The sequence below is a fragment of the Nomia melanderi genome, chromosome 2 (assembly GCF_051020985.1).
Source record: "Nomia melanderi isolate GNS246 chromosome 2, iyNomMela1, whole genome shotgun sequence".
Lineage (NCBI taxonomy): Eukaryota > Metazoa > Arthropoda > Insecta > Hymenoptera > Halictidae > Nomia > Nomia melanderi.
Genome location: NC_135000.1, coordinates 22479398 through 22500452, shown reverse-complemented (window position 1 = coordinate 22500452; position 21055 = coordinate 22479398). Strand labels below are relative to the sequence as shown.

General features: G+C 42.5%; 4 protein-coding genes across 8 annotated transcripts in view; 2 read left to right on the top strand and 2 right to left on the bottom strand.

The window, feature by feature from the left end:
• LOC116426940 (LIM and SH3 domain protein F42H10.3) overlaps window positions 1-5019 on the bottom strand; it is a 42599-nt gene extending 37580 nt beyond the window's left edge. Inside the window, exon 1 of one of the 2 annotated variants that reach the window (XM_031976653.2) lies at window positions 4598-5019. In XM_031976653.2, the coding sequence (XP_031832513.1) occupies window positions 4598-4666 (69 nt within the window). In that variant the 5' untranslated portion in view covers window positions 4667-5019. The remainder of the gene's footprint in view (window positions 1-4597) is intronic. The other variant, XM_031976654.2, reaches the window with a different exon arrangement.
• Window positions 5020-5158: 139 nt separating this feature from the next.
• Window positions 5159-7961, bottom strand: LOC116426941 (3-hydroxyisobutyrate dehydrogenase, mitochondrial). 2 transcript variants are annotated; one of them, XM_031976660.2, is made up of 8 exons: window positions 7654-7961; window positions 7478-7591; window positions 7315-7394; window positions 7075-7253; window positions 6844-6965; window positions 6469-6679; window positions 6272-6398; window positions 5159-6149 (listed from the first exon to the last, which is right to left on the bottom strand). In XM_031976660.2, exons 3-8 carry the CDS (start codon window positions 7348-7350, stop codon window positions 5967-5969), a joined length of 858 nt encoding a protein of 285 aa, XP_031832520.1. In that variant the 5' UTR covers window positions 7351-7394; window positions 7478-7591; window positions 7654-7961; the 3' UTR covers window positions 5159-5966. The 2 variants fall into 2 exon arrangements, with proteins under 2 accessions (XP_031832520.1, XP_031832519.2); XM_031976659.2 differs by lacking the exon at window positions 7478-7591 and having other exon boundaries at window positions 7654-7696.
• Window positions 7962-9784: 1823 nt separating this feature from the next.
• LOC116426913 (uncharacterized) lies at window positions 9785-14909 on the top strand. The gene is made up of 12 exons (XM_076374202.1): window positions 9785-10241; window positions 10617-10761; window positions 10828-11013; window positions 11084-11238; window positions 11304-11394; window positions 11453-11519; window positions 11805-12045; window positions 12734-12917; window positions 13003-13093; window positions 13362-13517; window positions 13622-13705; window positions 13903-14909. The coding sequence occupies exons 1-12, from the start codon at window positions 10070-10072 to the stop codon at window positions 14245-14247; spliced, it is 1917 nt and encodes a 638-aa protein (XP_076230317.1). The 5' UTR covers window positions 9785-10069; the 3' UTR covers window positions 14248-14909.
• A 407-nt stretch (window positions 14910-15316) lies between these two features.
• LOC116426939 (uncharacterized) lies at window positions 15317-18051 on the top strand. Of its 3 annotated transcripts, none has more exons than XM_031976650.2 (9): window positions 15317-15515; window positions 15963-16007; window positions 16097-16223; window positions 16522-16615; window positions 16687-16802; window positions 16885-17121; window positions 17274-17479; window positions 17549-17617; window positions 17777-18051. In XM_031976650.2, exons 2-9 carry the CDS (start codon window positions 15980-15982, stop codon window positions 17923-17925), a joined length of 1026 nt encoding a protein of 341 aa, XP_031832510.1. In that variant the 5' UTR covers window positions 15317-15515; window positions 15963-15979; the 3' UTR covers window positions 17926-18051. The 3 variants fall into 3 exon arrangements, with proteins under 3 accessions (XP_031832510.1, XP_031832511.1, XP_031832509.1); XM_031976651.2 differs by having other exon boundaries at window positions 15880-16007; XM_031976649.2 differs by having other exon boundaries at window positions 15318-15515; window positions 15960-16007.
• Window positions 18052-21055: the final 3004 nt, after the last annotated feature.

Sequence of the window (21055 nt, the reverse complement as noted above, 5' to 3'; positions counted from 1 at the left end):
CCCCTCCACGCGGCGTGGCGCGAAATTCAAATGTAAGAGGAAAACCAAGACTCAATAAACATTATCAATCAATTCTCGATCCACTCTCGGTTCGACCAAATATTATTCAATCGTTTGTAATGTGTACATTTACATGATGAATCCCAGTTCGATTTTAGTTCGATCTTCCTCTATCCTCGTTCGTAAAAACTAATGGACAAGGAAGTAATTTTAACACTTTACTTATCCATTTATTAAAATGAATAAACGTCGCTAATACCGGCCCACGTATCAGTTTGATTCATAATAATATTAATAACATAATTGATATATTGTTAACCCCTTGCGTTACCATTTAGCCGGGCAAAACCCGGCCTACAATTGTAGTTCCTTCGTGTAATTCATGTCTGGTTCGAAGTTATAGCGAGACTCGGCGAATCAATGCAACGGGTTAATTCAATAAACACTAGTTTCGAAAAATTCCGATCGACGAGCGTTGGCGTTGGAAATTCGATGTTCTAGATCCCGGTAGATAAGCGCCGACGTCGAAAACCGGATTATTCGAATCCCGGTGGGTAAAGTGTTAAGCGGATTGATATAGTGTATTGGGTGTAAAATTCCGCCGTAATGGCGGCACGGTACACTTTCCGTTGAAACTCTCGCGCGGCCGTGCAATTAGAAATTTTGTCGTGACCGAGAGCTTCGCTTTTAATTGTCCTCCGTGCGCTTTAATTCGTCTGTTCGCCCGGCTGACTGCGCGCCGTCCCGCTCCGAACCAGCTCCCGGCGCGTTCCTCCTCTTTTTCTGTTCGCGGCGCGCGGTTCTCCGCGGAGAGACGGAAATGGCGGACGGCACGCCGCGAACGAAAGAGGGAAAAAGAAAAGGAGCGGGCGCGGGAGGCGGGATGGGAGACAGAAAGGAGGTTCTGTACGCCATTCACAAGCGGGTACGAGCACTGGCAGCGGATAACGAGAAGCCGAGATATGAGGCGGGGACAGGAAAAATCCGTGGTAACAGAGCTTTATCTTTCAGAGAAGCAATTATTCGTCGGTTGCCCGCACTCACGAGTGTGTTTCGTGTTCGGTCGCCGCGAATCGAACGGAAAAACTCGGGGATCGAGTTATTTTCGATCTTCGTTTGAACGTTAATAGAGCGAAACCGAAGGACGCGTCTCGGTATCTTCTGAATTGAATCTTCGGAGCGAAGAAAACGCGCTCGCCTCGATAGGGTATCGGGAATGTACAAAATGGCGATGGTTACTTGCGTCAATAGCTTGATAGGGCCTACCGAAGATTACGAGAGGCATAGAACACTCCAAAAATATACGAGTCGAGGACGGGACTACAAAGAACCGCGCCGGGAGAATTTAGAAAACCAACGTGGCGATCGCGTATCTCGATACATCCAAATTTAGGAGAGGTCGGGGGCCTTCTTCTGCCGGCTGGTCTCAAAGCCTGTTTTCCGGCGCGCAGTGCCGCCCACGCGGTTCGAGGCTCGTTAGAATTTTACGGTTTTTAAATTATTCTCCAAGCGCGAATTAAATGGACGCTCGCCGGACGAACTCTGCGTTCGGGACGTTCGAATTCAGTGACTTTGGAATAAAAATAAGGACAACAATTATGGAAATCGAGGATGGCGAAGAGCAATTAAAAAGACATTCTTTTCGACGATTAACGAGTTTATTAGGTCAGAAATAAGACAGTACCTCGCTCCTTTCGACTCGATTTTCTCCTGACTCGACGACTGTGGAGAAATACGTGCAGTCGATGATTTAGGTTATTAATTAAAGTTAACATCAACTTTTTCAAATTTCATCTATAATCTAAAAGTTTCAGCTATGTATCTTACACTCGTATTCCTTACACGTGTAAAGATAAATCATGCAAATGAATGAGTTCTGCAAGAAGAACAGAAATTGGTAACAAACTGCGATAATCGCGTTATCATGTCGTACAACGAGTAGCGCAAATATTTGACTTCCTAGCAGATATTCCGCTTCCAAATATAAGGATGACGCGTTTTTAAAGTCGCATCCGACAGCTCTGCGGCGATACGACGTTGTTAACGGGTTCGTTTCGACGGAAGCGTTTCGCGTACGTCACTGTAGGGAACTGCACGTGTCGAGTTCGTTACCATTGATGCGGCTACTAGCCCTGCAACCGGACAGCGGCATTTTCACAAAGACTTCAACGATTGGGTTGTTACTAGAAAGACATCGACAGCGGCCCTTCAACCCTTTTAGCTGCTGCATGGAGAATTAACATTTTCCTAACACTACAACGGTCCTCGGTTTACCAATAGAAATATTATTTACCAAATAGAAATCAGAGTTTCAATATTAATCTTTTTTTTTATTACTTTTACAGCATTTTTCTCAGATTCAAAATTATCCTTGAAAAAATAAGAACGTGACTAAATGAAAAGGGATTAAGAAAGTATAGATTCTACTGAAAAAGTTTAAAATCGAATGAAAAGACATTCGACGGGTTACAGCTTAAAAAATTATATGAATTACATAGTTTCTAGTTTACGAACCTTATCATATACTAAAAATGTTGTTTGAATTATACTTTATATTATACTACGTAGCACATTACCAATGAAATAACGTTCATTGAGTACTTCGGTGAAATAAAGAATATATTCTGTTCGAGCGATAGAACACTCGAATAATAGAGTATTCGGGGAAGAGAGGTCCACACAACGAACCTCGTCTATACTTCGAAGCGTTTTAGTCCCGGAAGATGGACCTGCGGATGGAGCCAGGTCATTTCTGAACCGTACTAAAATCTTCCGTGAAAGTATTTTAGAATCAATTTGAAAATTTAATAACTGGTCATCTCTAAAAGAACATTTATATGAGGTGAAACTTGTGAAGAGACAGTAAAATATTCTTCCACATCGATTTACGTGTAACGAATAATATTAACTTTTATTCAAGTGAATTAGAAATTATCCCCATATCGTAATACGGCAAAGGGTTTAATTAACACTAGAACTACCGAGCATTTACATTGAAGTTTTCAAATTTTTCTGTAGGGACTCTAAGACTACAACTATTAAGATTTCAATTGACTTATGATTCAATTTCCGTGTTACTAAGTCAATTCAGTAATTTCGCAAAGAAGCATCTGCTATCTTTTCAATAATTGTAAAAGAACAATTCACGGATGGGTCATTTTGACCCATTGAATGAAAAATTTTCGGAGGTCGAGCAAGGAAGACTTTCACATCGATTTACGTGTAACGAATAATATTAACCCTTTGCACTCTTAGTCACCGCTTGATCTGACGCAGTGAAACTATAAAATCTAATATTTAATGTTTAACTTTGTATAATGCCTCGATATGTGAAATATTGGAATAAAATATCTTCGTTCTTCGGTATGCTTGTAATTTCCCTTCGAGTTAGTTACAAAGAATATCGTCTTTGTCTTGTCAAACAATGTTAAATATTTCTAGTGATAAACTGCCGAGTGCAAAGGGTTAATATTTATTCAAGCGAATTATAAATTATCCGCATGTCGTCATACGGCAAAGAGTTAAATGGGAGAAGAATGAGAATTTTCGGAGGTCGAGCAAGGCGGCAGACAATTACATCTGGTCGAATGGAATAAGACGCTTCAGCAAGCGGAACTGAACGGGAACGGTACATCCTACGATCTGCTGCAAAAAGTCCGGCGAGCCGTTCCACGCGATCCGCTCGCGCAGCGGGATCGGTCTCAAAGGATCCTCGGAGAAAAAGGACGTTCCCGAAGCCCACGGTGCAAACGGAATAGGAGAAAGGACCTCGTTGGACCGACGCAACCACGGTCGATCGACAAGCTGTTGCTCCGGGCAAGCTGATTTCGTCAACGAGCCGTGATAATAGACAAATCTTATCTAACCATCAAAGATTACGATTTAATTTTCGAAGCACAAGGTTCGCCGGTAACGGATCTCGCATAACAATGGGCAAAATAATTATTGTACCAGGTGAGAATCGCTAAGCTACGTGGGAAGCAGGAGTCAATGAGACTTCAGGGTGTGTTTTCATTGACAAGTAGGAAGACGATTGTTCGGCATACCAGATTTTCATTATTTAGAGTTTTAATTAATTTACCGTGGGATAATTGATTATTAGGTTGTGGATATTCACATGAATCATCCTTTTTATAAACGTTCTTTAAACCTCATTAGATATTTTATTCCGTTCTCTATAATTACAAAATTTGAAAGACGTGAAAGGGTTGGTCTCATCCCTTAAAGTAACTCTTCACAAAAAGTAGCGTTACCCTTTGCATACGTCATTATATCTCACGAATACACCAACTTCTTAAAATGAAAATTCCGAATTAAATGTCTTCTTGTACATGACTTTCCTTGTCAGTCACGCGAACGTTGGATTACACGGAACTGTAATTAAAAATCCCACGACGCCGCGGGATAAAGAGCGCACACCGTCAAGATGAAGTTAACCTCGAGACGCAGAGATCGTATCGAACGTAGTCAAACTTCGAATCGAATTTTCAAATACGTCCCGAATACTCGTCCCGAACGGGACATAGGATCGTCCGAGATCGCACCGCGCAGGATCCGTGGGAGTAACTTTGAAAACTCGTGGAACGTGGAAACGTACCTTGTCGAGGCATTTCAGCTCCTCGATCGGGTAGACCGTTTTCTCGCAGCGGGCGCACGTCTTGCTCATCTTCTACTTCTTCGTCCTCCTCTTCTTCGTTCGTACCTCTCTCTGTCCCTCCTTTACGGCGCAGTTCCGCGTACGTGTGTATCTCGGCCCCTTGTCCCTCACAGAAACACTGCGCGTACGTAAAGAAACACGTGCAACACTAAGGACACATCAGCGCGGCCCAAAACACGTCTGGGGGCGATCCTCGGAAAATCGGCGATGATTGCGCGACTGCGATCGGTCCACGGCTCTCGGATCTGGCGGAACAACCACGACCGATCAAGAAAAATCCACGCCAACAGAAACGCTCGAACTGCACGGGTGCTACAGAGCCGCACCAAACTGCACTGCCCTCTCGTCCTCGTCTAGCCACAAAAACTCCTTGAGTGACAGTAATGGTGGGGTACCGTGCTAGTCAAACGAGCGCCCGATTATTTTCAATCGCAACTCTCGCGTGTTTTTGCACGCGAAAATTAACTGAGACGCTTCTCGCGCGGATTTTATAATCGAGCGTGTAATATGGCTCCCATTCTTATCGCTTTCCAGACATTTGTAATGTACATTTATTATTTCTAAATTTGACCATCCATGCGCAGCTGTGTCGGTAATACAGGGCTGCTGGAGAATCCTTGATATGTTCGAACAACTACTATGGAATAGATAGTTTGCATTTGAAATGATCGAATTGCTTGGACGATCGTCGTAACAAGTGTATATCGGATGGTTACGTTGCATGGCGAAACATGTAGAGAGTGTACTTTCTGTGGCAAATGTTTGAACTGCTGAAGAGTTTCGGATACCACTCTAATCAATGTAATAACGCGAAGTGCAGGGATTTTTGAATAATTTCATTTTACCGGTACTGGAATTTCGGTTAGATTAATGAATAATAGACGTATTAGTTTTGTACGTTTTGAATAAACGAAGCCTTAGGAAACGAAATATACGCGACATGAAACTCTACCGATAAGGTAGGATCCTAATGTTCCAATATAAAACTTAATGATATACTTTGTAGCCACTTTTTCATATTTGATAAACCTTTGACGTGTTATTTAGCATTACAAGTAATATTCAACAGTTTTTTGCAATTTTATATTTTTTCCATCGTTACCGATGTTTCAGAAACTATCTGTCTCCTAGTGCCCTCTATACACCCATATTTTTCATTAACACATTTAGCGGTACGGAAAGTTTGAGCGCTTTACGTAAAACTAATTTTTTTGTACTAAAGATAAATAGGAACGAATACCAAACAACATAAGACAGAGATCAACGTAAAAGGTTTAAAACATGAGTACGAAAAATCTGTTACAAAATATCACTTTTGTCTCTTTAAGAATTGATACACGTAGCTGAAATCTTTATCCGAAAATCCTTGTGCCATGATCGCCTTCATGATCTGATTTGCTAGAGAGCCCAGAGGAATGGTTGCTTCTACTTTAGTTGCAGCAGACTGCGCCAGTCCTAGATCCTTCGTCATTAAACTTGTACTAAAACCACCCTGTAATTGTACCCTTCATTTTAGATACGCTACTTCAACCGAAAGTCTGTCCAACGAAGTTTCAGGTGGAAACTTCGAAATTCAAACATTTAAAAGCATGAAAAAATAAGTGGTCGTTCTACCTCGTAATTCTTAGAACTAGGGACGTTCTCGAGGACTCCAGGAACAGGATTATATAATTCCGACGACCAACATCTACCGGAGCTCGAGTTCACAATCTCAGCCAGCACCTTCGCGTCAAGCCCCAGCCTGTAAGACAATCAGCTTAATGAAACAAGTAGATATACGTGTACTGTTTGTTAATTCTTTTGCGTGTTACTTTTGGCCAAGGTTAAAAGCTTCTGCAGTGCCGATCATGCTAATACCCAGAAGCATGTTGTTGCACAGTTTTGCAGCTTGTCCCATTCCGACGTCCCCGCAATGAACGATCTTGGTACCCATACCCTCTAAGAGAGGTTTAACCAGCTCAAAATTTTCTTCGGAACCTCCTACCATGAACGTCAGCGTGCCATTCTTGGCTGCGTTTATGCCTGCACAACAAAATTGAATATCTTAAATCTTTGTTCCTTCTCTGAGAATCTCTAATACAAACTGTACCGAATCACCAATAATATTTTCTTCCGTTTTTAAGTCTCTTTCAAAGCAACACACTTCAGAATCAATATTCGAATGAAGATCAATTATGATACTGTACCTCCAGAGACTGGTCCATCGGTAAATCTAATTCCGCACTTTTCAGCCTTTTTCGCTAACGTTTGGGACACAAAAGGGTCTATCGTGCTACTATCAATGAGAAGAGTACTCGGTCTCGCTGAACTGAAAGGATGAAGAACTTCAGAACAAGCTCGAGGTCTTCATCCGGGACGACCGAAAATAATAACACGGTTCAAAGTTGTCAGTGACAGAAACACAGTATTGCATTTACCTTAATATTCCGTTTTCCCCGTCGTAGACGTCCAGAACGTGCTGATTGGACGGTAACATAGAGACAACCGCCTGAGCGTCTTTCGCTACCTCAGCAGGGTTCGAAGCGCCGTTTGCACCTGCCTTCGTCAGATTCGACACGGCCGTTTTGTTAACGTCGAAAACGGTCAATCTGTGACCCTATAACGTGGACATTGGCAAATGAAGTTCAACTTCCAAGGAATTTCGTACTAGTGATTACCTTCTTCAACAGGTTCTTCGCCATGTGGCTGCCCATGTTGCCCAAACCGATGAACCCGACTTCCGAGAAGCATCTTGTTCCTGAATTGTAAAGAAAAATTTCATAAAACACATTAATTCCCATTAACACTTAGAATATATAACATTATCATTTCGGTAATTACATCAATTAAAAAATGTCTCTTTTTCAGATCGTTTAAGAAGTAACGTTGAAGAGTGGTTATTCTTTCAGTCATGCTTGTTTGTTCTGAACAATAAATGTCAGAAATTACCGATGCCTGAAAGGTCTTAAATTAATCAGTATCCCGAGTAAAATATTTTCTCTGCAAAGTGAACTTACCTGCGGTGGAATGAATCGCGAACGCCATACGTGAGGTTAACAGACTCATTCTAGAAAGAAAATGCTCCGAAATATATTGACTTGTCCAGACAGTTTGCTTCGTACTACGGCGTTCGAATACTCGCGTCGCTCGAGTGAATTACTAATTAAGACGGTATTTAATTTGAATGTGTATTGATAAGTAGGGCTGGTTTTAGACTAAAGGAATTATTTTTGTGTGCTCAATTGACGAATGAAAGTTCTTTGGAGCCGTAATGCTGATTACGCGAGGCACGGAGAGGAACTATTTGAGATCATCGGGACGTGAATAATATTTACCGCAAGTGTTACAATGATGAACGATATCGTACAGATAAGTTCAGCTGATTTTCTGCAGTCACCGCTTCTCGTGTAGCTTTTATCGGTATTATGCAATGTAGTGTTCTCTGAAGCACGAAATGACGTCAACTGCGTAGATATATGGAATAATTAATAGATGAGTTTTTTTATTGACTAATCCATTTGACAATCGCCACTTATCACCAAGCGCGGTCTGTCTCGCGAGCCGCGACTTTTATTTATCACTGGACGCAGAATATTACGCGTACAATGCGGTTCGCTTTTCATTATCAATCTGCGAGCATCTTCTGATCTGTTCATTGTGTCCTCAACAAGTGTTACTTTTGTTAAATGCACAAATATATATTACTGCCTTTTGTTCCAATTATTACACACAATTTCGTGTGGTGATACGGGCTGACTATCAGTGACACATCTGAACTGTATGAAGTTAGTAACATATTTCAAGTTATGATGTAAATGGGTTGATAGCTACTACATTCATTTGAGCGGCCTTCGGTAATTCGAATGGTCAAGGTATCTGTTTCTTATGCACTGACCTACTCGTAAATACATACGTAATGCTCTTTAAATTCCACAATTTTGGGTCGTAGTTGTGGAATTTAACCGATCAGAAAAACAGGAGGAAGTTATTTGCTGCCAGAAAGTGACTCGAGCACAGCCTGACAAAGGTAGAGAATCGATAGAGTGAGCGGAAACGGGACAGACATAGTTCAACGAGCATCGAGGGTCGAGACGTGGGTTCAAAGCGATGCCGCACGCGTCAAACACAAACAATCAATGAAGAAAATTTGAATTTTAACCTTATCTTTTCGAATCTAGTACCAATGGATTGTTAAAATTTTTCTGATTAAAATAAGTCCAACTACGACGTAAATCGGCCTCGTTTTACCGACTTAATGTTATTAATGACATTAAGTGGCGTGTTTGGCTTCATTTTAATCAGCGAAATGTCAACAACCCATCGGTACTACATTTGAAATGGTAAGTTTGAAATTACTGAAACTGAAATTTCCAGCACTGTACGATTGTTGTTTATGTTCGCGGTATCTTATTAAAGTATGTGTTTCCCTCCCGTTCACTGTATTACGTTTCTGTCCGTGCTTACTAGATTGACGTTACACTCACCTTGAAACAGTGAGTAGTAGGCGAAGAGTAGGGATTGTGCAGTGGGATTAAACTGAGCAGATTTCCGTAAAATTTAAACGAGCATCACTAAGTCACCTACAACTGGTAGAACAAGGAAAGAAGACAGTGTTTGCTTTGTTCATTATGGCAGCATTATTCCCGCGATAGACGAAGCGTTTGTCATTCCAATAATGACTGGCAACAGCCACACAAGCGTTAATAGAGATAAGATGTGCAGAAATAGAGATAATAGAAAAAAATGTAATTAAGAGTGAAACATACGGAATAATGTAAATTGTAAATGTACTCTACGCAAAGATGGTAAAAGGTGAAAATAAAAAGAACAAACATGATTAACAATTCAAATTTTTAAAAATCTTACCATCCAGCGATTAGGAGATTAATTCAGATTCTCGTAATATGCACAACAGGAGGGTGCAATGTTTGTTCAGATAACAAAGATATTATTAAAAAATATACCTTCTTTTCAAATGAAGAACGCAAAAAATACAGGGCGTGTTACGGAGTAGATTAGATTAGGCGGCTATAATTCCATTTACACCGCCTTCTTTATCATAATCCGTATCTGTCATCAAATTGTACCTTGAGCAGTCCATGTCCGCATGCAGTCGGAACTGTAAAATTGCGCTCGTATGGACGATACTCTGCACGAGTCCAGCAGGACTGCATGCGCTCGATATTCGCGTTAATCGCCTGCATGGAATCATACACGCAGGTCGGGAAATATTATTCCCAGTTTGCGTGCTCTTGACACACAGAGCTCCGTGAAAACGAGAAGTCTCACGGTCGAGATCGACGGATCGACAATCGGAAGGATAAACAAAGGGTTCTCCCTCGGGTCCGCGGAGGGATCGGTGTTTGCTCGAAACATAACGTCATTAAACGATACACAGAAAGTGACGCCTGTTTCCGAGGATTATGGTTCACCATGAAGAGCATCCTCGCGCTACATGTCGTTGAGATACTTCTTCTTCCGGTGCTCGGTAAAAGAACCGACATACTCCTGCCTGAAAATCAATCTTGGATCTCCGACAAGGATCTCGGGATTATTGTTAAACTGTCGTTCCCTTTCTCTCTATGCTGCAATATCTTTTTCAACGGTTGGTGAAATAAAACAGAATGTTCGTTGATTGCACAGTATAAAGACTACAGGATGCATTCGGATACTTAACAGAGAATACACTTATTATAATATTACTCCTGGGTAAAAGAGATCAAATGAGAAAACTGTTTTCTACCTTTTATACCTATGTCTTGATAACTGCCGAAAGTTTCATATGCATTAATCTTTTCTATAAATGAGAAGCGATAGATATATTAAAAGAAACGCGATGTACGTCTCAAATTATACTTTCTGCACCAATGAAATGCAGTTATGGATATGCAATATTTTCCTAGAAGGATTAATCATTCTTATCGGTTGGTGGAAGGGTTAAGAAGGTTCCATTCCGTATTGATTCTGAAATTTTATTCAGCGCCGATCGGAGACACGGAGATACTGTTCAGCCAATTCAGAAGTGTCTATCCGTACGAGTACCTCTTGAAACGAAGCACCTACGAATGCGACGGATACCTCTTGCTGGGATCGAGCGACGCGGAAATCCTCGGGCTGATTGAAAAGTATAACAACGGCTGAAATAGAACCTTCGGGTGAAATTTAACTGATCATTTTTCCTCTCGATGCAGAATATCACCGTTAATATGGAAAACGAAGGAGATCCTCGTCATCGTGAACAACCAGACTTCCGACGATTCCGGTGTGCTTAACCGCTCCTTGTACGGAATCGCGAACGTGAACGTGGTCTCGATGTCCGGGATGTGGAAGCTGTCAGAAAATTATCTAAATCCTCGCGAGTTCAGGAAATTGGACAGGTACGTGCGCACCTGCATTGAAGATGATGCATCGCGTTCCAAATTGAACGTAATTTTCGTGAACAAACAGATACGAAGAAATGATACACAATTACGATAAAATCGACTTTCGGGGCAGAATGCTCCGAATCTGCAGTATACATCGGCCGCCGATGACTTTCTGGAATCATACGATCAAAACGTCTGTAAACAACCAGGAAGCGGACGTCTACGTTGTCGATGACAGTAAATATTATTTGCTGTCGCTGTTTTGAATTGATTAATTGTTAAGATACATGTTTTTCCATCAGACTGGGACGGCGTAGAAATGCTACTGTTCCTAAACATCGCGGAGAAATTGAATTTCACTTGGACCGTAATGAAACCTGAAGGAAACTACACGCAAGTATCAATAGGAATCACATTCGGTACGATTACATTAACTTTACTCTCTTCATAGATACGGACACAAGATCAACGACACCTTCTGGGAAGGTGGTATGATAGGAATGTTGTCTACGAACAAAGTGAGACCACCGATTTAATTAATTTCGATTAATCGATATTTGTTTTGGATAGTATGGTAGACCGAGGCGAATTGAATCATTTTCTATTTGACGGTAAAGAATTAAAAATACTTGAATGCTAACGATAAAAGATGAAAAGGAATTTAAAAATCTTTCTTTCGACGATAAGAAACGAAAAGTGAGAAATATAATTTGCGATATTTTGATTAGACTCCCCTAGGTCTACTCTGTCTATCGTTTCGAGAAGATTATTCGTTTCGTTAGTCTTGTGTTTTTTGCATTTAGGCGGACATGGCGTTCGGTAGCATATGGATGACGCACACTCAGTTCAGATTTACCAACTTCTCGGTACCTTGGTACCAAATGTTCGTACACATTTTAGTTCCCCGTCCACGCCGAGCCACAAGCTTCTGGGCGATCGTCAAACCCTTCTCGGCAGAGGTGTGGTACTTGCTCGCGTTCACGTTAATCCTCTTCAGCCTGTACACGTGTGTTCGCGCCTGGATCGATCCGAAATTTCCGAAACGTAAGTTCGCGATATCGATTCTACGAGCGCATCACATGCACGTCGGGCTGTGTAATTTCTGCCCCGCTAAGTATAGAAAATTTTATGTCTCCTGTATCTGATTAACGCATAGTAAAGTGGCCATCGCGATGCATCAAATAATAATTTCAACCTCTAAAACGAATTAAACGAGGCGGTAAACTCTGCGAAACTACGTTGAGCTGGTGCGTATGAAAATGTGAAATGTTAATGTTTTAGGTGTTTTTCTCGTTTTGCCGGAGTGTATTAAAAACTGCTGACGTTGCGGACGACAAAAATAGTATTCTCTAATTCCGATTCATGCAATTAATCTTGACATTATGTTACGAACCTCAGCGAAACGAATAAAACAACTGGAAAGTAAAGAGGGACGAAAAAATTAAAGTAATTATAGAAGAAACCTGAATCGTTAAAATGACGAAAGCAGGGGGAATAAAACATTGTAGGGATTAATACGTTTCAATCGCGTGTTCAAATGACAACAACAGATCAATCGTGTTTATCGTGAAACGATTGTATCGTGTACAATCGAAATTATTATGTTTATCAGGTTGTTAGATCAAAAAGTCACTCGAGTTGTGACACTATATCTTTTCATAGAAGGGACAGTATATGAGCACTACATCCGTATGACGATTATGTTAATTGTGTTTTATCCGTTATTGATCAGGTCACCGAAATTACATAATTACCCTAACCGACCTGATCGGTTGTTTCCTGAGCAGTTTCGTGCCGAAAACTCTCGCGCACAACAAACTCGAGATACTTCTCTGGCAGACCACGGGATGGTTAATAATTACCGCTTATTGCAGCAGCCTAGCAGCCAGACTGGCAACTTTGGAATACGAGAGCAGGTAATAGCCAGGAAAAGCTTGTCAAACTCGTGTTATTTTGCGAACGATGTAAAGCGAAGTTCGATGGTCGTTGATGCGTTTCCAGAATCGATACCGTTGAACAATTCGTCAGGATGAATCTGTCATGGGGAAATATGGGTCAGGCACCGCCGTTCAACGACTATGTCGACCCCACGGTGCGTTCAACTATGTTCGATCAACCCCTTCAGACTTGAATTCCATTTAGTCCAATTAAAAATTTATCGTTTTATTGCTGGAGCATTAACTTATGAAGAGAAAGCAAGCGGAATTTAGTTTGTATTTTAAGTTTAATGTGACGGATACTTTCAACTTCGTAATTTGATCAAAACAATGAAAATAATGATGCAACGACGTTAGAACATGAATCAGATTTGAAAGCTTTTAAATCGCGATCTCGTCAGGAATTATGCGCGATTCTTGCAGGACCCTTTCTCGTTGCAACTTCCGAGCAGGTATCGTCACGTGGAAAGTTTTGCGGAATGGAGAAAGCTTACGATGAGAGGTAACTTCGGTGTTCTCGGGAAAATGATCGGTAGATATTTCTACCCGGAAGAGTACGTTCCCGATGACTCATTGAAGGTACGCGATTAATTATCATAAAGTTTTCTAACGTAGAATGTGAACGTGAAAGAAAACCGAAATAAAACTATGCACCGTCAACTGCTAATTTTGTTCGATGACAGAATTACAGAGTCATGAAGAACTTCATTGGATATTTTCATACAGCTTTTGCTGTGCAACCGTGGCTTCTGGCAGCTACAGATAAGGTAGAATGTATAAACATTATATAATACTTCTGCTATTATTATTCCGCGTTTTTATAATAATTGACTCATAAGAGTGTTCGATTAAACAACAGGCGTGGAATTGGTTTTATAGAATACTCTCGTACTATGTTTAATTCAGAAATCTCGCAGGATGCTCCGTTTGCAGGACAAACTGTATATTTTTGTACTCGTTTCAGGTACTATTGTCGTTAAGGGAAAATGGTATCGTAGACAGGCACTTGAATCACGTCTCCCACAAACACGATAGTCGTAATCTTCGCGAAGTTCTCGTTGAACACGATAGATACGACGGAACTGTGCAAGTTCTTGGACTGACTCCCCTGGCAGCCGGATTCTTTTTTCTCCTTTTCGGATCTTTAGCAGCCGCAGTTGTGTTTTATTTGGAACTGAGATGTGCAGCAAGAGCGACCTCGATTCGCCATATTCTGCGCACCATCAACGATAAACGTAAAACCACGGGAAAAAGTGGCGAGAAGTTCTTCACGGTTTCCGAACACGGCACTGAAAGATCCCTATCCTGATTTCAATCATTTATACATTGATGCTTATGATAAATTGCATTGAGTTCAATTTAATTCAAAGTTCAATCGAAAGTTCAATTTTAATGAAATAGGAAACATTAATCTATAGCCTAATAGTAATAAAATTCGTTAATGTGGAGTGTGAGGAATAAGTAGTGTTATCAAGTACGATGACAAAGATATTAAGCATTTCAGAAAACTGATGTAGAATGTTAATTATGTAGAAATCTCTTAATTTAATCTTCAACCCATCGCGTTATTAATAAAAGATAACAATCAACATCTACTGTAGTACGTAGAATACTGTTCATAGTAAGGCCAGATCCAAAGGAATGACCTTTTGTGGGCGTTGCAATTATATGACCTTGAATTATATCACTGCGATGTCGCATTGACGTCGCATCAAAAAATATAAAAGAAAACCGCAGTTAACAACAACAAAAGGTCACGCACTGACAAAAGTTCCATTCTCTTCATCTATCTTCGGCAGGCACACTGCGTCCTCTGCAAATGTCAACTGGAACGTTTAAAGCAATTAAATCGTCAGGACTTTGGATCCGTGTACCTGTTCGGATGACCTTCTATTACATGCTTATCATGAGTATTTACGTTTTATCATGAATATTACAATTCGAACTTCCTTATGTTTGTGACACACAAAAATTGATAGCTTGTAAACTAGATAAGCACGAAGGCCCAGGGAAGTTAATAATATCAATAAACAATGAAAAATAAGTATCTATTGGAATTGTTTTCAGTTCAATCGTACAACGCAATACTCCTTAGAAGTTTAAGCTACCCGTTGTGTAATTGTCATTTGCGCGTAGAGCTAAAAATTGTGTAATCTTACTTGACGAAATACCAACAAAAGAAATTTATTCGAATACCAATTTTTGATAAGATTACCGACGAGCAAGAGAAAGTTTCACAGGTACGACTGTACCGTTATCGGAAAGAGTTTTCGTCATAGTTTCGGATGGCATCGGACCAATCCAGTCTCGAAGTGTGGTTACGTGAACGCAGTTGGCCGGAGACAGCAAATTCTGCAAGTGAGTGGGATTAATGATAATTGATCATACACGAGTCAGTCCCGACGAGCGCGCAGCGGTGGACGGCCGCATCTACTAACCGCATTCTCCTCGCTGCGTTCCCGGTTACCTCCACGATCATTTTGTGAAGCGTCCCAACCTTGTGGAAGGATTAGTTTTGTAATATAATGCGTATTGCGTTATTCACTAAATCACAGTGATTGTCTTCTCTTACCACGTGTAAGTAGGGAAATAAATACGAAATAATGAATAACCATGGAAAACAATGACAGTGAGCAGTGAAATGTTCATAGAGTATAGTTCTTTCATAAAATTCACAAGTTTATTTGAAAAATTAGAAGATCAAGGGAATAGAATTCTTAGCTTATTACTTTACTTGTTTAATAGACTGTAATAGCAATGAACTTGTGTGTTCATAGAGAGACATGTTGTTGATGTACTAATTGAAACAGCCGTCATTCCTGGAATGATGTTGTGTGACTTAAACGAAATTCTATTTTTACAATTCCTATCTATACAGTATGAAAGTCATTTTGATCGTGCTAATTGCAAGTTTTAGCTAAAACCCGATAACGTTGTTTAGATTCGGCGTTCTACACATTTCAATCATTCATGAAATACCCGGCAGTTATGTTAAATAAACGTTCTCCGTACTCATTTCAGTAGTCGTTTCGAAGTAAAGAATGAAAGCTGCAAAACACATTGACGATGGTAAGAAACTCCTTTTTTATTTTCCTGTGCAATCCGAATCGAATAATGAAAATTGTTCGACAATACTTTTACTTTCTATTTTCTGACAGTTCAACCACCCACGGTGGAAGAACATCTCAAACTGATTTCGGAGGATAAATCCCCCACGGAAACTGAATTTATTGAGATCACTCCGAAGGATTTACCTGAGTGGTTCGACGAGAAACTGTATAAAAAGTGAGTAAATCAAACCTACGTCGACAAAACAAAATTAGTAAAAGTGTACGTAATTAATGAGTCCGTGACTATAAGCGTATAAACACTTTAGATAATCTTATCAATCCGTCGAAACGTTTTAACAAAGTTAAATTTAACAACGAATTTATCTTCGCGATGTTATCTAACAGCTTAATGACATGTGTTATTTCGAAGTGTTACAAATTACAGTTATGTAAACTCGCCCCTTTTCTGTTCTCCGCCAACCTCTTAATTAGAAACGAATGCACAATATAACGTAAGAAATTTACAATTTCAGAGCACAGCAATTTTACTTCAATAACATGCTGGCATTTGCAGTTGCACAAACGTCTGGTTTAATGGTTATATTATCCGTCCCTGATATAATAGAGGTAACTAAACCAAATAGATCGAGGTCTGTTCCCACCATTTTTAAGAAACGTCTAAATCTTTGATCTCACAGGTGCTCGAGTACACGAAGAGGAGCGACACGGTGTGTCTATCCTTCAAGCGGTACGCAGAAACGCTCCTGCTTATATACGAATTTTTCAGATGCGACATACTAGACCCAAATTCGTCGTAAGTTTCTTGGGCGTGCTCTTACATTTTCCTCGTGGTTTCTCTCATTATAATAGTTACCGGAACTGTTACTGCGTTCAAGTTGGTACAAAGCGATGAACATGATCCGATGGAGACACGTGACAACTAGTAGAAGACGCGTCAAACAAGGGTTGAATGCGATATACCAAAAGGACATGGCTATCACGCAGTTCGGTTTCATGGGATACATACTGACGTGCCCCGACCGCGTCGGACTGGCGCACGCTTCCAAGGAAGATATGATAGCGTTCAACCATTTCTGGCGAGTCACGGGACATCTTTTGGGTATATCCGACCGGTAATTACATCAAAGTGAAGAAATACTATTTATCGATATAATTGACCTTTTTAAAACCAAAATTATACATAACGTGGCGCGGTGTAGATTTTTGAATAGAATAACTGACTTTGGACCATCGTAACAGTGAAAAATCTTCTTCGTATTTTTAGATTCAACATCGCTCGTAAAACACCGGCGGAGACCAGAGAATTATGTAAAGGAATAATAGAGAACATACTTATAGAGAATTTGAATAATCCTTCAGAAGGATTTATAAAGTTGGCTAGCAACGCGGTCGATGGTTTCTTTTACATCGACGTCAACTTGAACAAAGATGCGTTTTATAGGTTGATGTATGAGATGAGTGGGTTGAAATGTGAGTTTCACTTTCGCGGTTGAACATTCTTCTTTCTGCCAATACGATTAGGATGTTTTCTGTTTTTAGACCCGAAGCCGATCGGATGGTATGCCACTTTCAATTACTATCAGCGCGAGTGCTTCTTGTACCTTTGCAGTAAGTGATGTCTTCTACATAATTTATTTATGGCCTTTCATTAAAAGGAAATTCGCAACCCGCCAATTTTGTTACTCGCAAACACTAGTCACGCTTGTATTTCAATGTCAAAACGACATACGTAGTTTAAATCCTTATAAAATTCCTTTCGTGTTGCAGACGTGCCATATATCGGCACAGTGGTGAGAGTGGGATTTAATTATTTCTTACTAGCAATGATTTGGTTGCTTCGCAATTATCCAATATTCGCATGGATGACGTTCGGCAAGGAAAAAAGTAGATACTGTGTCTATGAGAAAATAAAGTGACGCCACTTCAACGGTAGGGACGTAATTCTATACTCTGTAAAAAAGCAAAATCTTTCTCTTGGTTTTACAAAGGTATTTTATATATGTCTAACAAGTAATAATTAAATATGTAAATTAATTCCTTTATCGAGACATTTAGCTAAGAATCGAATTATAAAGGCGCGACCGTGGTATCGTGTTATCCATGGTCGATACTAACGAAATCGTGAAACGAAACCGTTGTTAACGATTGCGATCACCAGAGTTCGCTGTCTGTCGCAAGTAACTTAATTCAATATCAAAGCAGAACTTGTCGATAGATTGAGAACGATATTAATTCACGTCTCATTAATCAATCCGCTTAGCTTACATCGATGAAATAACGAAGTTCCATGAAATATAATTCGATCCCGTCAGTTACGTTATCGATACCGGCATCATTAATCATAACGCTAAATTATTGGACGCGCAAAAACGACGTCTTAATCGAATTCGAATCAAATCGACGGTGCTATTACGATACAGCCAAAGAGTGTTTTAATCGACCACCGCTTTTGCAACTAGAATATTTGCTCCGATACAATCGCGGCGTCAACGCGAACCGTGAATTAAAATCGATCATCCGAGTCCCTCCGTTTCATTCCCAGCTGATCGTTAAGCAGCCGCTATAAAGTCTGCCGCTAAATCATTCGCAAAAGACCAACGTTTCAGAACCCATGGATCAACGTTCGCGCCTGAACGTCCTCCAATGAGCCTCCTCCGAAACGTTTCATTAGAACGCATCGATTGCCCCGTCAAATCCGGAATCGAATCCGCCGTTCACCCCGTCCGTCGTCGTACCGTCCTACAGTGTCTCGTCAAAAATTGGTCATTCCATCCCCCGATCGCGTCAGCCCCGTTCCTCCGATACCCCGGGCCCCGGCACCGGGCGATAATTATCAGTCGCAATTTGTCTGGCGGTGTTCTCCAGCCTCCGCTCCACCCACGTAGCCACCCTGGTCGAATACTCCTCTCCCGGCCGTCGCTTCGTCCATTCGGTGCCATTATCCGATCTCCGGGCGCAACAGCGCGAGGTGCGGGGGGGGGGGGGGCATAAGCACGGGACTCGACACCGGCACGGCACGGCACGGCGCGGCGTGTCTCTTTCTTCCTCCGTACCCTCCCTCTCTCGCCGCTTCTCTCTTTCTCTCGTTCCAGCCGCGAATCATTTTTACGCGAGTCGCGTGATTCCATGTTCACCGCATCTTCGATGCGAGCTGGTTAGAGAGTTGCGTGCGAAGTGAGGCCTCTCCTCCGGTTTGGCCTCCGCGCACGTTTCCCTCCTCCTCCTCCTGCCCCTGCCGACAGTCCCGCGTAAGCAGTGTATTGCAGGACACACACCGTCGCGCGGCGACGTTCAAACCAATATAGTGGGATCCCGTCGGGGAGCGTGCACAAGGAAACGCACACCTGCTCGGCGAGCGTACACGAGCGTCGAGAGAGAGAGAGAGAGAGAGAAGGAGAGAGGAACGAAGGCGTATGTAACACGGGTCCCCGAGTACATAATACACAGCCATATATCCTTCTGTCCCGTAGCTACTCTCCCTTCGACCCTGTCGCCTCTCTCTTCTCTCGGGCTGCTCTCGTCGTTCCTTGGCTCCACCGGCCGCCCTTCCCCACGAACCCGACGTGGTGTTCGCATCGCCGCAGCCAACGATCCCCCCTCCCGCCGTACCGCCGAACCGTGCTCCCTCCGTCCCGGCCCGACGTTCCCGGACCCGCCATCCCTGTCCGCCCGTCGTCGTTCCCGTGCCATCGAGTCCTCCTCGTTCCCTCCCCCCTCCATGCCGGCCGTGTGCCGCTCCCGCGCCCGCTGCCTGGGCTTGCACGACCTAAACGAGATGACTCGTCGCGAGGACAGAGTGGAGAGCGGCGTCGGGAGGAAGAAGACGACGCACCTCGCCTCTCTTCCTCCGTTGCCGTTTAAGAAGAACGAGGACGCCGGCGACGGGAGAGAGAGAGAGAAACGCGACGCAGTACTGAGAGGAGCGAAGCGAACCACGGGAGGGGAGGTTAGGTATCAGAGGCCGTCCGGAGAGGAGAAAGAAGATGGCCCTGCGGCCCTCGTGTTACACAAAGAGATCCGCGCGCGTCCGCTTCTAAAGCTCGATCCATACGCAGCCACGGCGACGCGGCTGCTCCTCGACGCTACTCGAGAAATCGTTTCGCGCCGATGTGAATTGCGAACCGTCGTCGTCGTCGCCGTCGGCTTCGTAGTCCTCGTCGCGCGAGCCGATTTCTTTTTCGACTTCCCGGGGACAAGGATTATCAACGGTGTCGCGGCTCTCGTTACGTTTCTGTCCCCGCCTTCGTGTGGTAAGGATCAATGGAGAATGAAACTCCAGTTCCGAGCATAACGTGGATTCGGAGTACACTCGGATAGATCGAACGCGTTGCTCTAATTTCAGTTGGTTTTCTCTTTGCCAGTTAACGGCTGCTCGTCTATACTCGCGGGGAGTTTAACATCATCGTGTTGCGATAGGTTCGCCGGCGATCGATACACGCGGTCACGATGCAACGGTGACTTCCGGGCACGACATATGTTCGCGGAGACCCGGTTAGCGATGAAATTGTCTTGTCCCGTTGATTCCGGGGGTGAACGACGGGGCACCGGATCCCCTGTCGCCCTGAAACTAGGAAGAGGTTGCGCCCGGGAACTGTGTCAAGGTTACAATAAATATGCTCTCCTGGCGTCGCTTTCGAAGGGATCAATCCTCGTTAATCTTTCACCGAGCTTCGCGAACACACACACGCGGCCGCGAAGCACTCGTGCACATACATACGGCCCGTTACGCAACGAGCGCAGTTTGCATCTTCGCGGATACTTGGGGCGCCGAGTATCGGCACCGACCGCCTACTTGCTCGCGAAAATATTTATCTTTCCCGCGGCCACAAATCTCGTATTTACGAGCCACGGCGAACGTACGAGTTTCACCGTAAACACCGCCGCACCGCGTCGTGCCCATGGAAAAATACTCGTCTGAAAAACAAGGGAGTTCGTAACTAATACATCAACGCGCGCCATCGGGCACCGAAAGGTTTGCGGTTTTATGATATTGAGGCACAGTTATCAGACGTCCGGGATTGACTCGAACACTCCCGGTATCGTACT